The sequence below is a fragment of the Onychostoma macrolepis genome, chromosome 22 (assembly GCF_012432095.1).
Source record: "Onychostoma macrolepis isolate SWU-2019 chromosome 22, ASM1243209v1, whole genome shotgun sequence".
Classification (NCBI taxonomy): domain Eukaryota; kingdom Metazoa; phylum Chordata; class Actinopteri; order Cypriniformes; family Cyprinidae; genus Onychostoma; species Onychostoma macrolepis.
The window spans coordinates 26,338,735-26,356,351 of NC_081176.1; the positions used below are offsets into that span (position 1 = coordinate 26,338,735).

Below are 17,617 nucleotides of genomic sequence, written 5' to 3' on the forward strand. Positions count from 1 at the left end.
AAAAAAAAAAAATGCATTATTAAATTATTATATTAACACCACCACGGGGTAATTTTACCCATGGCTGTTTTTCAAATAGGCTACATAATATATTTTCAATTAAAAATATCCAAGTCTTACAGTCATTGACTTTTACTAAAATTGTGTTATTTACAATCCCCGTTTATTGTTAAAAAATTGTTTAGATAAAACCAGAACAAAAATGGGGCATTTATACCTATAAGCGCCATCAGGACAAATTTACGATAATTCCTGTCATCACGTTCAAATGAAGATGTTTTAGATGTTTATTCCTCTACTCATAAATGTTCAAACTTTGGATTAAATATTAATTTGTGTTTGCAATTTTTTTATCGTTTATGGTTCGCTACTGTGTTGCTTATTTATTCCTGAAAAAAAAATCTGAATTAAGATGTAATGAATAAAACAATTTTTATGATTACCCCAAGTTTATTGGTGTTGTTCTCTTATTCAAATGATAAATTATATAACTAAACAAATTCATTAATTAGGTGAAACTGTGCACTTGAATTTGTCATTGTACATCTTTTGCAATGTGGTGAATTAGTATTGCTTATAATAGTCTATTTAGGGTGTTTTAGTCATTTAAATAACATGGGTTATCTTGAAACATTTTATTAGCTATAATATTACAACACCCAAATATGTATTTATTTCTTCGTAATTCTCATTGTCATTGCAGACTGGTTTATATTCATCATTAAGAAAAGTGATTAGTGTAACCTGCTTAAAAATAGCTGTGAACATAAAACAACAGGGCAAAAACATAGCTGATGACTAAAAATAATCATTTTATGACTCTAGACATTGTGAAGACAGTGGCATAATACAGTGACATACTACGTTTTTAGCCATATCAAAACAGTAGTCATGGCATGGGTAAATTTGACCCGCTGGCGCTTTTAGGTATACAGCGACCTCTGGTGGTTGACGTGTTAACCATAGGCTACATACTGGACTGTATTGCACACACGTAGACAGCATTCGAATTAAGTTTATTATGAATAAATGTTACATAAAGTATAATAAAATAGGCCGACAAGAAAACATTTTTATCCATCCCACAAGTCTTGTAAGTCCATGTATTTTATTAGTATTAGTAATATTTTTATATTCGTTGTTATGTATTTGATTTATTTTCCCTTCATTTCGATCTCTTAACGTTCAGGGCTGTATAATAATAATAATAATAATAATAATAGCCTAATATACACATATATTACATAAAAAGACACGATCAACGGACTGTGGGATGGATAAATATATTTGATCAGTCTCTGAAAATCCCAGGTTGCTATGGTCACGCGGGTTTGTTTATGCATGATTAAACTCATAGCCACGACATACAGTATTATCACGTTCCCACGACTTAATATCTCGTGGCCTCGACAAAACTAAACCAAAATGACTTTTTAATCTTTTTTTAAACTTCCAGTGCCAGTCATTTCTTAATTTATGCCAGGAGTTATGTAAATGAAAAACGAAGTCGAGATGGATATGAAGCTTGAGTCTTAGACCTTTTTAATGATGTATAGTTTGTGAAGTTAATTGCATTCTTTTACATTAAAACTAGCAGTAACTCTGAACTAATGTAAACAAAGAGCGCTGTGCACAGGTTAAGAGATTTTAAACAAGCACTATTAATGCACATTTAGTTAACCAGATGAAACAATACACATTTTAATGCTATAAAAGTGTGCACACATTGAGAGAAATAAACAGCAGATGTTCATATTAACAACTTCTTTAACTTGAGCAAACGCTGTTAATAAAATGAAAGCATGCATGTTTTAAAGCTAGTGAATAAAAGGAAATGATCCACCCGCATGCCTCTGCTCAATGACGGTGCCTGGATCAGCTGTGATCTGCGTCTCGGGCCGATGACGTCACTTCCAGGGAGGCATGCCCAGGCCTGTTGGACACGCCCCCGTCCCCTGACTCCACCCCCATGTCAAAACAGCGCCACAAAGTGAGACGCGCAGAAACGTGAAGCGCAAAGGGAAAACAGTATTGCAAACTCAAACTTGACTGAAACGCAAAATAAAAGCTGCATTGCAAATAAATTAGTAGATATGGCCATGGAAAATATGTATTGCAAAATCATTGCTTTTGCTCTGTTTTATTTATCTATTTTGCAATTCTTTATTTTTATTTGCAAAACTTATTTTCTTTTTGCAATACTTCATTTTCTTTTGCAATTCTTTATTTTTCTTTGCAAAACTTATTTTCTTTTGCAAAACTTTATTTTCTTTTGCATATATATGCGGCATTAAATTGACTCCATAGTTTCTTTCTTTCTTTGTTTTTGTCGTTCCGTCTTTCTTATTCTACAAAGTTTAAGTGGGCGTTATTACACAGGACACGTTCTTTCAAGATGCACTTCTTGGTCTTTGCGCCGCGTCTCGCGGAGCGTTTTTTTTTTTTTTTTATTATTACACGCGTCAAGTAAAAAACATTTCAAATTCGTTTCCACTTGAAACATTTCAAACGCCTCTTCATATCGTTGTTCTCCGTCCTGTTGTTTCTGAACCCAATAACGGCGCGTTAGTTTGTGAAGTCCTCATGCTAAAGTCCCCCGGGACTCTTTCAGTTCCCCTTTAGTTTACGTGCAACTGTAAACCCGCCTCAGAAAACCACCAGCAACTTCACTTCCACTTTACTCAACTAATCACACTCTGTCTCTCTCCGTCTGTGAGCGTCTGAAGAGCTCTGAATCCCGCATCATCCAGCATGTCTCTCCCGCAACAGCTGCGCGATGAAAGGTGAGCGAAATCATCTCTTTATTATTTACTCGTGAATATTCATGGAATCAAAGCCGAGGTTCCTGCGTCGTAGTAGAGTCTCTTTCATGGGGTAGTGTTTGTGTACTATTCCAGTTTAACTTGTAGCTGTACTTTAAAATAATGCTGTGGTGTAGTTATTATTCTACACAATAGTAGGCTACCTGTATTGGATGGAGTGTACTATGGAACAACAGACTTCTCAGTTTAGTGTAGTTGACTTAACCCATACTATACTAGACAAGACTAGTCCACCATGTCATAGTACACTATGTGCAGGCCTACATTATTATTAATGTAAGTGTTTCAACAACAACAAAAAAATATTAATAATGCTGGAGCAGATTACTTTATTGTAAATTAATTATTGTAACATTGATGTAAAAAAAAAAAATCATATTTCAGGACATATTTTCTGTGCTAATCAAAATGTTTAACATTTGTTCACCTGACAGTGATTTCGACCAGCTTCCACACAACATCCCAGTCACTGCAACCATTGCCGATATTGAGGAAAAGAAAGGTTTCATTGTTTACTATGTGAGTTTCCCCAGACCTGAACTCCTGTAGTTGACCTTTCCTCTAGTCTGTGTGTCTTTTATAATTTGTCTGTTTTATAGTCGTCCTATTACCTGTGGTTTATGTTTAACCAACGGCATCCAACTACAAAACTACACTATAAAATGGCATATGTATAAAACGCAAGGCTTACATTTTGTCTTAAGGGGACACATTCTTAAATTTTTACTTGTTTGTCTATATACACAACTGTCAGCCTGATGTCTTTTGCCATTGTGTCACTTTCAATGTTTTTAAATTTCATACAATACTGCAGAACATAACTTATGCATACTGCATAAGTGTTTGACTTGTTTGCTCTTTATCGCCTTCTTACAGAGGTTCGTAATTGAGGTGAAGACCAAAGGCAACAGTAAATACCTGATCTACAGAAGGTATCGTCAGTTCTTCGCTCTGCACCAGAGTTTGGAGCTTAAGTACTCAGCTGAAGCCCAGCCGGGATACTACACCTGCCAACTACCAACCCTGCCAGGTCTGTGACTAAGCCGCTGTTGCACAGCCTCATCTAAAACAACAGCGATGTAGAGCCTTGGGGAAATCTAAGTTCATTAGTACAGGCCACATACACACTGCAGCTATATACCGTTGTCACGTCTCTACTACTGTAGGTGCTTAAAGGGGATGTCTAATGCTATTTCATGCATTCTGACTTATTTACACTGCTAAAGAGTTGAATTCTCATGCTAAACATGACCAAAGTCTCAAAAAAAAAAAATTGATGTATGATGGAGTGTTTCACTCCAAATACATTCCATCAGTTTTGGAAAGTTTTTTTTTTTTGTTGTTGTTGTGAGTATGCCCCTGTATGACATCATAAAGGGCGGAATTCCTTTTATGGGCACTTCTCCCGCATGCACACGTCAACTAAAGCGAGAGCAAGAGCACGCACATCAATGTTGTCGGCAGCGTTGCACAGGACTTGTTTGAGAGTCTATTAAATTTCTTGCTTAAGGTTCACCGCACAGCCAAAGCTAGTGGAATTAGTTTCCACATCCTTCAACAATGCCATGAACTTATTACACTCTCAGAAATAAAGGTACAAAAGCTGTCACTGGGGCGGTACCTTTTCAAAAGGTACACTTTTGTACCTATTAGGTTCAAATATGTACACTTTAAGTACTAATATGTACCTTTAAGGTAGCAAAATGGACCCTTTAGGTACAAACATGTACCTTTTGAAAAGGTACCGCCCCAGTGACAGCGTTTGTACCTTTATTTCTGAGAGTGTACTAATCCACCTCAAGCAAGGGCGTCCAATCCTGATCCTGGAGGGCCACCCTTCTTCAACCTGCTCCAACGTACCAGCCTGGAAGTTTATAGCAAACCTGAAAACCTTGAATAGCTGGTTTGGTTAGGGTTGGTGCTAAACTCTGCAGAAAGGATTGGACACTCCTGCTTTTGAACAACCTGAGGTCACGTGCTTCGCTTAAGAGTGCAATAATCATGACTTGGACTGTCACCAATCTGATTGCAGCTAAAAGCCATCTCTCCGACAATTTGACCCAAGTCCCAAAGCTCAATATACAACAAGTATGATGGGGCACAGGTACTGTCAAGATCAAAGTAAAATACAGATAATATTCGTGAAGCCATAACTTCAGCCCATCAACTGATGATCACCTGGATGTCGTTGTGTTTGGTGATGATTCCTCACAAATTTAGTTGTGGAGAGTTTAGAAAAATCAAAGATGGTGTTCAAAAACAACAAGAGGCTAGATTGGGGTGCCCTATCCCGCTCCTGGAGGGTCACTGTCCTGCAGTTCAGCTTCAAGCCTAATTAAACACATCTAAATCAAAGTTAACATGATCTTCAGGATTACTAGAATCTTCCAGGCAGGTATGATGGGACAAATTGGAGCTAAAGTCTACAGGATACTCATCCTCCAAAAGCAGGATTAGACACCCCAGGGCTAGATGCAGGAACCAACTGTACGGTCGGAAAAAGAATCTCAAAACACCAGATTATAGATCACACCATGTGTTAGCTCTCAGGCTACACAACCTTCCCACATTTGCTGTTCCTCCAGAGTCAAAGTTCACTCCTTAGGTGTACATTGTTCTTTGTACTTGAAGTGTTTCCCACAGAGTTACTGATTAACTAGAACTTCTATGATTGGGATGGAGAACAGCAGAGACAAGAGACAGATGAAGGGGATAGCATTGTATTGCCAGGAAAATGAGATGAGTAGCATCCTTTCGACTGACACCATTGTCTATTCATCTATCCGCACACAAATATTTGCACGAACAAGCAAATACAGTTTTCAAATTTGTTTGAAAGGTCCCATACGTCTGAGACCATCTTGATTCAACACCAACCCTATAGAAGATGTAATAACGTCATCTACGTCATTGTAGTAGTATTATCTACTCTTGTTTCATTCTGTAGTCTCTAATGTCTTTAACCTCTTTTCTGATCCCTTTTTAATCAGCCTTATGTCTCAGGCCTCTTTCTCTTTGTCTCGTGTTCTTTTTCACTGCCCGTCCCCTTCTCTATCTTTGACCAAACGAGTATGTGTATAATTGAATTCAGCAGGAAGGAGAGGTCGTTCTTTGGCACCCCACCCACTATTTCATTAAGGTCACCTGAAGACTGCAAGCCGACAGGCTTCGGTGTCTCTCCGTGACTTTCCACCAAAGCTTCTTCAAAGCTCCCTGCCTTCTGCTAAACATGAACCTAGTGGAGCCAAGTTAAATCAAGCCCAATTATATTACACATTATCCCTGGACTTACTATCTTAATGACAACTGATTGCCCAAGCCAATGAGTTATATAGATCATGCAATATTACACAATGGAAAGATAATTGGCAAGTTTATATGAGGACATTAGCCATGTCTGCTTTGATGCACTATAAAGGGATATCTCCTTGCTTTGCTCGTGCCATTCATATCTCACTAATGCTTAGTTAATGCAGATTTATAATAAAGAAGCTTATTAGAAAGGATAGACAGCTTAAGAGACAGTGATGAGAATTAGAAGATTTAAGTTGGAAGGCAATTATTGCATAGCCATTAAAATGATGTTAAAATTGGATTCAAACCAACTTGTATGAATGGATCCCTCTCCTAATCGGATCCCATAAAGTGCTTTTGAGAATGACCCTCTGACTCTAATGACAGACCTCTCATCGTTGTTCACTGTGCGCATATTAACATTTCTGTTGGGTGAAATCAAAAATACAAATGAGAAAGTAATTTAGTGTAATATTTGGGCGCACATTACGGTAAGCGCTAATTAGCGTTAGCAATAAAGAGATTCAGCGGCACCCTTCGGCTAGGTTTTGATTGTTTAGTCTACAAACTAATTTGTTTTGAGACATAAATACTTATTTCTGCCGCTTGTTTGTTTCGCCACAGGTAAGGTGTTTATGGGAAACAAAAAGGAGATCGCAGAGAGCAGAATCCCAGAGCTCAACAATTACATGAAGGTGAGTCAGTCTTGAAATTTCTTAAACGTTTTCGGTTGAATCACTGTCATATTGCATTGGTGGGAGTTGTGATTGGTAATTGTTGCACTCATGTGTTTTAGGGGTTGAAATCTTTGCAGTATGAACAGCACTGTGTTGAATTACCAGAAAAAAGAAAAAAAAAAACAGTTCCTTTTTTTGTTACTTCTCTTTTTTTTAAAAAAAACCTAAGTCACTCTCTGTAAGCTTAACTTGTCAGTTTTTATTTGATTTAAGTGTGATTCTTCAACTATGGGAGCTTTTAAGCCTGTTAAATTTAAGAAAATGTGTAGATATAAAGCACATATGCATGCAAATAGAGAATTATGCCATTTCTTTCTTCATTCTAAAAGTCATGGAAATTCCCACCACATCTCAAATGTCATTTTCTGTTCAATAGCATTCAATACTACATTTAAATATGACGTTCATCTAAAAAAACAAATAAAATAAAAAAAACACATTTCATTTAATTTCCAGCAAAAAACATCCTACCAAACAAGTTTAAACTCTCTCTCTGTTCTTTAGAGGTTGCTTTGTCTGCCTACCTGGGTACTCTTGGATGATTTGATACGGATGTTTTTCTACCAGACCGAGTTGGACAGCCAACAGGTCCCCCGGGCCCTGCGCCGCCTGCGGCCCCCCACACGCAGAGTGTAGGAGCCTACCCACAATCCCTCATTTCTCCTTCCAGCACTTCACTGTGTACTTTTACAGGATCCTGCTGTTCTGTTAACTTTCTGCTGCCGTTATTCAATAGGAAAATTTTGTGGCTCTGTCAATCATGCTTTTAATTTCTCGTTTAATGTGATTAAATAGAGAGTAAATGGAAACTTTAGCTGCTTCTGTGTCTATAAGAGCTCAATAATGTCTCAGAGTAGGTGGAGAAACATCCAAAATTGATTTAAATTAAACTAGTGCTGTCAATCGATTAAAAGAATAATAATAATAATAATTGCACTTTTTTCTGAATTTAATCACCCAACAGTAAAGTTTTTATATATGCTATTACATTGCAATAATTTCACTTTCAATATTCAAATTAATGTGGAAACATCATAAAGACAGAATAACTTTAATATGTGTTTAATAGCATCTTTGTTTGTTATTAATGGAAATTGTTGTTTTTTTCCCTAATATTTAACCATTGACTATGGCCATTCAGCATTATAGTATAATTGAGAGCTATCAATTTTAACATTAATTATAATAAAAAAAAATAACTTAAGACTTAAAACAATCTTCACATAAACCCACTATAATAAATGTCATATTTACCTGTGCCCTTCAGCAAGTAGGAAATATACAGAAATTTAATAAAGTAATCAAACTAAATTCTAGATTAAAAATAGATGAATCCTCAAAGCTACAAAAGTTATTGATTTGCTCTTTTTTACTTTTTGTTCTTTGATGAACAGACATTACATCAGCTGGGTTATTAGGTTATTTGGCTGCTATTACTTTAAGAGCTGCCGCTGATGAATGTGACGCAGATCTAACACGCATGCTAGTAGTTATATGGCGCTGCCATATTTGTGCATGCAATATATATATATATATATATATATAGTAGAAACTTCATTTCCTGTAAAGCTGCTTTGCAGCGATTGTATCGTAAAAAGCGCTATACAAATAAACTTGAATTGAATTGAATTGAAATTGAAGAGCACGGACTACGAGCACAGTATAACGGCTGACAGGACAGAAAAATTTGTATTTACTGACATATGGCCTGACAACATCTCATCGCAACGCAGTTCACTGTTGTTCTACTGAAGCTCCTCATCATCTACCGTTTCCGCACTTGTTTGACTAGCAGCAGTCGCTGAGGCGAAGTGGAGTGCACGTCTGCAAAAGTCACCTGTTTGATGTGTTCGTAAAGACGTTCTGCATCTAAATAAACACAATTCTTCTCTAGGAAAAAAAAGAGACAGAAGCAGCAGTTGGGGGTGGGGTGGCCAACCCTAGCCCCATCCCTGTGTTACCGGCGTTAAATATTTTTAACACCGTTAAACTGGAAAAATGAATCTCTTGCGTTAACGCGTTAATTTTGACAGCACTAAATGAAACATAACCTAAGTTCCTGGAGCTACAAAAGAGGAACTTCTGAGCAATAAAATTCTCATTTAGGTTTGTCAGCCTTTCACTCTGACTGTCTTGTACTTGAAAACTCACAGAAAATGTTGTAGAAACCTTCTTCTGTTATTCATCTGAAGTTCACAATGCTCTTCTTTTCTCTCTCTCTCTCTCTTACTAGAAAAACCGTAAAGCCCAAAACGGACATTTTCTCCGCACCCAGAGCAGAGGTATACCAGCGTTTCCTTGGAAACACTTTCAGTAACAGCCTACACACTACATACTACACACATACTTGCATGCTCAAGCATGCAGGCACCACACAAAGCTCTGACATTTGGTCAGGAGGTTATTACACAACACACCTCAAACTTTTGTTTCAAAACTCTCACATTTTGTCAGAAGATTATGACATAAAACTTTGTGGAGGCTGAGACTCTTCCACAATGCTTGCAGTGTCACAGTTTGCTTTGTGTTTATGGAGAATTCTGAATATGTATCTATAATTTGCACAAATTTATGTAGAAAATATTGATAATTGTGACCAAACTCATAACTGTAAGCATTAAACTTCAGCATGTAACTTGTGTTACGGACAGGAATTATATCTCAAATTATGCAGCTTGTTGAGCTTGTTGAGAAGTGTGCTGTTACTATTCATCACACATTTTGGCTAAAAAATCTCATAGGCTTCGACTGAAGGAAGCACCTAAGTCATATTTAGAGACTTGAGGGTGAGAATATTTTGACTTGGGCCAGTAAGCAACCACCCACAACACCCTAGCAACTACCCTGAATACCCTAGCAACTGCACAGCAGTCCACTCAAATCAACTCAGAACACCCTAGCATCCACACAGCAAGTCCTGGCAACCACCCAAAACACCCCGGCAATCATGCCAGCGAGTTTCGTGTCGGTAAACACCACAGATTTTTCTTGTGAAAATGTCAAAATCTAGTTTCCTGATACTATGACAGCGTAATTATGTGGTTTTGAGTACTCATCTTTTAATAGATTTACAGTGATGTCGCTAAATCTGTAACATTCCTTTTATACAGACAAAGAAAGAGACATCTGTGTCTTTCAGTTTTCTAGGTCAGATCTTTGGCCCATTAATGATTCCTGCCCTGTTCTACTTCTTTTGCTAATTTCTTTATCTTTTTTTTCCTGAGCTGCTTTTTAAGGGATAGTTCACCAAAAAATTAAAAATCTGTGATAATTTACTCACCCTCATGTCGTTCCAAATCTTTCTTTCTTCCATGGAACACAAAAGAAGATACTTTACATAAAATACAGATCACTCATTTCCAACAAATGGAGTTTTTCAAGCTTCAAAAGGACACAAAAGCGCCATAAAAGTGTCATACATACAACTTTTGCATTATATATCTGAATCACTGAATCAGTGAGTTAAACTCGTGAACTAGATCAGTTTGATTCAGGAACCACTTGTTAATACTGGGTTTGGGCTGATCTAGTTCACATGTTCAATTCACTGATTTCTCATAATGAACAAGTCGTATGGACTCTTATGATGCTTTTAGGTCGCTTTTGCTTTCTTTTTAAAGCTCGAAAGCCTCAATCTCCATCCGTTGTAATTGGAGCAACCAGGACATTCTTCAAAATTTTCCCTTTTGTATTTTATGGAAGAAAATGTCATAAAGGTTTGGAACGGCATGAGGGTTCAATAAATTATGACTATTTTGGATCATTTTTGCGTGCTTTAATGCTTTCTATGACCCTCTCTCTTCCACCTACTTCTCAGTCACGTTCCTTCAGCCTCTCTCTCTTATCTTTCTCCTTGTCTTAATATATTCTCTGCTGTTTTTCCACTCTTCACTTTATCCTTCCATCCCTCCTTTAATCTCTCCCTCTCTTCCCTCGTAGTTCACCCATCAGTCTTGCTTTCTTCTTTCGCTTTCTCACACCATCCTTTAATGCATCCCTCACTCTTTGTCCTCTGGAGTACTTGCACTCCTTCAAGACAGTTTCATCCATTTTTTTCTTTGTGTCTCCCAATGCTGTCAGACCTTATCGGCATTCTATTATACCATCCACACCAGATGTGACCACAAAGAAATGACATAAAACATAATTTATATCCCATGCCCATCTGTAGTTAAGGGCGGAAGGGTGTGTGAATTTTAATGTGTGTGTGTCAACGTTTAATTGCCAAAAATGTCTAATAAAATTAAATCATGTCTATATCTGCACTCAGCAAGGTTGAGCGCATGATTAATTCAACAAAATCTCATGGCAATTCAGAACTGTTTTACTCTTTATGATCTCATTTGTACATTTTTGTACGTTCTTCTAAAAATCTGACGTTTTTGAACAAATCTCACCATATAAATTCATACAAAATTTCCACGTCGTAAAATAATTTTCTCATGAGATTGGGTTGATTCCCATTTCCCATTTTCTCTTTGTCTTCCGGTATTTAGGCAAACAGTTAATTCCAAGTTATTTGAAATGCCATTGGTTGAGTCCAAAGGTCAAATTCTGTAATGCTTTTAAACCTTGACACACTTCCAACACACACATCCTTCTTTTATTATCTCCTCAAAACATTTCCCTCATGATGTCCCGTCCTGATGTAGATCGATGTAGCAGGTGTGCTGATAAATCTCACACGGTGCTGGACATTTGTCTTCATACGCTCATGCGAGAGCACATGATTCAAAGCACACTGCTCTCCACATGGAGATCGCAGCGGAAGAGACTCCTGCCTTATTCTGTTATGGACATGTTGCCGGGAGAGAGAGAAAGTGACAGATTACACTTCTCATAACACCAGATATAACAACAAAAGATCTGGAAAGCAAGACCAGGAAAGATAGATATGTAGGTGGTGTCGCTTTGCTGTTAAATATCTGGGAAAGGCTGCAGGTTCGAACTTTAAAGGGGATGATTCATGAGCTGTCACTATTGTAGCCTTGAGCAAGATGCTTTTATTTGGGAGAAATCATATTGTTTCAATCCTGTTTGACTTACTTTCTTCCATGAAGAACAAAAGGAGATACTCAGCAGTATGTTCATGCTGCTCCTTTCCACAAAAGGAAGCGTTCAGTGACCAAAATCAAAAACATCATAAAAATGGTCCATATGACTTCCGTGCAATATGCCAGATCTTCTGCACAACCAGATTTGACATCAGTGGCATCAAAAATCAGATTGTGACATGGCAAGTTTGAATATGTGAAAGCTGAATTTTAAAGATAAATTTGAGAGCTAGACTTATAGTGAAAATTGAAAAATGTTGACACAAAATTATCATATGGCTTCAGAAGACTTGGGATATAGTGTAGTCATGTTGTCCACAGTTATGGTGCTTCTTTGTCATTTTTAGAGTTGGTCCCCATCTGCTTTCATTTTTGGAAAAGAGCAGCTTGAACATTCTTAAAAATTTCTACTTTTGCGTGCCACATATTCTCAAGTCAGAGGGGTTTGGAACGACATGAGAACGATTAATTTAATCCAGGTTTCTCAAATGACACTGATCCCTGTAGTCAGAAATGTGCATTTTCAGATAAAAGTGTCATGTAGATATCACAGAATCGGTTGCTTCATTTTTTGTGTGATGACTCTGAGAATTATATGGCCATTTCCGGGGATTCATAAGACAAAGACAGGAAGCTTGATTGAAAATCAACGTCTTTTCTTTCCTTCATATCACTGTAAGGAGTTTAGACCGTAAGAGTGAGCCATTATAAAGAGATTGGAGATAATGTTTCAATAGATCTGCTTCCATTAGAGTGAGAAATACTGTTACCGGTATGAGCGATCTAAGAGAAGATATTTTAAGCATTATATAGTCACATATAATAACGTTTAAGCATTAAAGTCTGCTATTACTGATTATATGCATTCACACTTGCACATTATTGTATTTTCACGGTTATTTTCATGGCCCGCTTTGCAAAGGACAGCTATTTCACACCTGATCTTGGTTGATAGCTTGGGGGCGAGAGTCCCAGAGTTCTTGTTTTGGATGGTTATCCGTCTGATAAAAGAGAGGTATTTATTTTAGCATACTTTTTGTTGATTCAATCTCAAGTTTTTAGTATTTCACCCATTACATTTCCAAATGAACGACTTTTATAAGCATTGATAAGCAGGTTAATAACTGACACCCATTCTTAGTTAAACTCCTTTGTCATGTGTCATGGCCCCAGAGAGTGATCTCTTCTCTTTATATCCTGCTCTGATCCCCCAGTTGAGAAGAGCCAATCTGGGTCACTCATTTAGGTAGGAAAAAACACCTCCCTCTCCTCCCTTTTGGCCGGCCACGTGCTAATGAGCTCATTTCGGAGGTCATTGACTCCTTAATTGAAATCAGAGTGCTTTGTGACCCCCAGAGTCGTGCTATAATTAGAGATGTTCTCTGACTCCTTGATCCCATGTGGAAATAACTCTCTGAATATGACCAAACAGGAAAGACCCCTTCAATAGAGTGCTGTTAAGTGAAAGAGATTGATAGCCATTTGTGTTTGAGTATTATTGTGGTTAAATGTGTCTTTTGTCTGCTTTTTTTGTTCATACCACAAGTTGACATATTTGGCTAACATAGCTTACACTTCCTTCATCATAAACTTCTTTTTAGGCTTTTTTAGTCGATCTATCTCGGTTTTGTTCTCGACCTAGTTCTCTTCGATATCGAGTGCAGCGCAAGCCCTGAGGTCTTCATATAACTTAATTCGTAGTTTTCAGCTAATGTGCCGACTTATTGCTAACTAGATTGCCTGAAAGTACATATATGTCACCCAAGTGTCTATTTAATATATGTGTTTTCCTCTGGAAGACATATTTTTTAACGCATTTTCTAAAATGTAACACTTTTGATGTTTAAAGGACGTCTTTTTGAGATGTTTGATTTAGAATGTCAGTCTGCTCTTTTTAAAATGTTTATCAAGTGTTTGTGCACAATAATTCAAATGTGAAGGCTTTTTCTATCAAGCACTTTTTAACAAACATCTTGTATGTGTTAAAGTTACAGGAAAGCTTGTGTTTTAGGCTTTGCTTGTTTGTAAACAAATTACACCTCTGCTGTCATGACACTTAGCGGACATCTTGTTTTCTGTTGGCTTGATAATGCGACACCACTTTTTAGTAGGTGACTATAAGGTAGAACATGTAGAAGATATAAAAGACCAATTGCAATTCAGTATGTAAATGAGTGCAGAAAAGTAGACCAATCAGTATACAAATACTGTGGTTACATCATTGCTTGTTTAAATGACGAACATTCTACAATGTAAGCTGAAATTTCAATTGAAATTTCTTAAAAGAATATTTAACCCAAAAATGTAACTAAAAATTAAACTTTGTATGGACCCCACTGACTTTCATTATACGGAGAAAAATATTCTTCACAGCATCTTCTTTTGTGTTCCACAGAAGAAAGTCAAACTGTTTTGGAACAACATGATGTTGAGCAAATTCTGACAGAATTTTCACTTTTGGGTGAACTGTTCCTTTAAGTATAATGTTTACCAAAATCGCTGACCGAAATTATCTACAAAGTTTGAATGTAGCCTGTATGTTTAGTAGTTCAAGATGAAGCGACTGCCAAAGACTGTGGAAAAAGACAATGAAAAGAAGATGAGTTTCAAAAGAGTACTACCTTGCAACGGACGGTGGCAATGCTAATGCTACTGAGAGCTTTTCTCAGCACTAGGCTAATTAGCACATATATTACATTGGGAAAATGGGGGGGGGGGAGGAAATTGCTTTGTCACATTTCCACATAGCAGAGTGTGTTTGTGGCACATTCTCACACATTTCCAAGTCTTGTTTAATTTCCAGTGTGGTTTAACCATGTAATAAAAAGACAAGAGACCAGGCGCAAAAAAGAAAACGTAGCCCAATATGAGGAAGAAAGGTGTTATTTTGTTAGTTTTTGATATTAGTCTGGCATCCTGCAGTTTGTTTGGTTATAACAGGATTTTTGTAGTATTGTCGGGTTGTGTCACATTTCTAAGTGTTAATTTGTACTGTCCTCTTTCAAAAGGAATATCGGAAACAAAATTCCATTCGCTTAAATTAGTCTAATTTTAACTTTACTGTGGTGTGGCTGAAGAAGCCAATTATTACACTGAGTTACTTTCCTGCACTATATAACAAAGTTAGCCCACACAAATGACCCAAAAGCCATTTTTAGGGTTTCACAGCAGCAGTGGTACTGAAATAGTTTCTTCATCTGATGTTACTGAGCCTGCGCTCAGATACTTGCTCTGTACTGTTGACTTTGTGGAGATTTTCACATCGAGTTTTGGCACAAATTGTATCTTTCTGTTCAGAAGCTGCCTACGAGTGTGCACGGACATACACACATGCGTGCTCACACTCAAAGCAACTGCCAAGATGTAATTAGCTGGTAACATCTAACACGTCTCACCTACACACTCCTACTCATGCAAACAAACCAAGCGACCCACAGCTCAGCAGATTTACAGCATTATCTAAACATACAGAGATGGCGGAGTGAGAACAGATGCCCACTCATGCCCATCACACACACGCACACATACAAGAAGTGTTTTAGCATACAGTTACACACAGCGCTTTGAAACACCAGTGTACCCTACAGCGATCTGTGGCCATAGTGCATTGCAGCATGCATATTTGCGTGTATATATTACATATATAAAATAATAAAATTATATATATATTATTTTTTGTATAGCTCTATAGATCTATATTCTTACTGTATGCCTCTTGTGTGTCTAATTTTCAGAATAAATTTCAAAAGAAACATCTAAAACAAAGTTGGTACTTGAACAAATCTTAACTGAGAGCTCCATTCCATCTCTTAAAGATACGCAGGAGCTTTTCTGCAGTAATTGACCTTGGTTTCTTTTGATTTAACTAAGCTTGAAGGATTGACATTGACATTGGAGGACACACACGTTCTCTCCACTGTTCACCTCTCTATCACATATCACTCCTCTTCATCGCGTATCTCACATCACACTCTCCTCTTCTGTTACTCATTTCCACTTATTCTTCTGTAGCACTTTCTTTTTGTTTTCTGTTTTTCGTAAATATGGTGTCTATACACATACTGTACTTGACAGCACTTTTTTCACATAATTTGTTTTTCTTTTATGTTGGGGACCTTCCACTGACTTCTGATGTTTATATATATATCATATTAAAAAATGATGGTGCAAGTTGTTTTTGGACTTGCACCATGATTCAATGAATATATATTAAAACCATATTGTACAAATACTAATTTTTCTGGTATTTTTTAGTTATAGTTTTTGGACTTCCACCATGGTAATTTACTGATTACCATGGTATTCTTCTAAGTTTCAAAATATATGTCCAAAAGTTCATACTGTATATTCATGTGAATGATTACAATATAAATGCACCATAATATTTACCATAGTACATGCCCAAAAACATGGTATCTGGACACACACAATGGTTACACCGTGTTAATCTTTGAAATACCTTGAAGTATCAGAGATTTTCTGAGATTTCAGTATAATCTCAAAAAGCATGGTATTTGGACATTCTTCAAAGAATACCATGGTAATACCATGGTATTATCTTTGTACCTATCCAAACCCATTTAGGTCATGGTAAATGCCTAAGAATACAAAGATATTCAAAGAATACAAGTTTTTTTTTTCATAGTACATGCACAATATATGTTTCATAGTACTATGGTAAAACTGTGGTATTTTTAAAATGACATGTTCTAAAATTATTTTGCAATCACACATGTGCAACAAAACATTGTATTACTATCTGTTACAATGGTCACTATTGAACATATTTTGAAATAGTATGCTTAGAAGAATACCATGGTATACACTGAAATTACCATGCAGCAAGGAAAAAAAAAAAACTTAAACACTTATTTCCACAGTACTATTTAGCTGGTGTCAAAAAAGAAATGTACAATTAAAGCATTTATCTCTTCACTTCTCACTTCTTGTTAATAGCATCTTCACTCCTGAATCTCTTATTGCCACTTTGTATAGTAGTTTTCTTTTTTCTTACAAGCATCCTCTCATCCTATTTCATCCAAACTCTCATCTTTTCCTTTCATTCACACTCTTCAAAGTTCTTAAAGAACGAGGATCTCCTACCTGAAGCTCGGTCTCACTCAGGACGTGTTTTGCTCTCTTTCTCTCTGTCGGTGTGTGTGTGTGTGTTTCCTGCTTGCGTGTCCTCGCTGTGTGTGTGTGTGTGTGTTAGGCGGTGTTTGACTTCAGCGGCAGCGGACGCCTGGAGCTCAGTCTGAAGGCTGGAGATGTGATCTTCCTCCTGCGGAGAGTCAACGCAGACTGGCTGGAGGTGAGAGAGATATGGAGAGAGAGAAGGATAACAGGATAGAAGCAGAGAGAAAGGTAGAAGAGGATAGGTAGGCAGGAGGAGAGAGAGAGAGAGAAGGAGGAGGGTTTGTAAGAGAGAAAAAGGGAGGGAGAGAGAAAAAGGATGGAGCAGCGTGATCTCATTTATGTTTGGAGGCATTTGTGTGTAAGTGTGATTATAGCACACATACATTTATATACTGTATGTGTGTCTCTGTAATGTTGCTTCTAAGAGATGCTTCTTAAACTACAAAGAAAACAGGATTAAATTAAAAAATGTGCTTCATGTGGTAACAGCTAAATTAATTGATTGTAAGTAAAAAATGTAATTTACCATCCCTGAATCAACCTAAAATAATCAACGAACCTAAATTTAAGTTTT

At 37.0% G+C, this 17,617-nt stretch overlaps 2 protein-coding genes across 2 annotated transcripts in view; one reads left to right on the forward strand and one right to left on the reverse strand.

Annotated features, from left to right (window-relative positions):
• Window positions 1-17,249, reverse strand: part of pvalb7 (parvalbumin 7) — a 37,890-nt gene extending 20,641 nt beyond the window's left edge. Inside the window, exon 1 of the mRNA XM_058760385.1 lies at window positions 17,011-17,249. The gene's annotated coding sequence lies outside the window, so the exon portion shown is untranslated. The remainder of the gene's footprint in view (window positions 1-17,010) is intronic.
• ncf4 (neutrophil cytosolic factor 4) overlaps window positions 1,847-17,617 on the forward strand; it is a 23,859-nt gene continuing 8,088 nt past the window's right edge. The window contains exons 1-7 of the mRNA XM_058760384.1: window positions 1,847-2,783; window positions 3,257-3,341; window positions 3,699-3,852; window positions 6,741-6,811; window positions 7,358-7,485; window positions 9,087-9,135; window positions 17,120-17,218. Coding sequence (XP_058616367.1) covers window positions 2,752-2,783; window positions 3,257-3,341; window positions 3,699-3,852; window positions 6,741-6,811; window positions 7,358-7,485; window positions 9,087-9,135; window positions 17,120-17,218 — 618 coding nt within the window. The 5' untranslated portion in view covers window positions 1,847-2,751. The remainder of the gene's footprint in view (window positions 2,784-3,256; window positions 3,342-3,698; window positions 3,853-6,740; window positions 6,812-7,357; window positions 7,486-9,086; window positions 9,136-17,119; window positions 17,219-17,617) is intronic.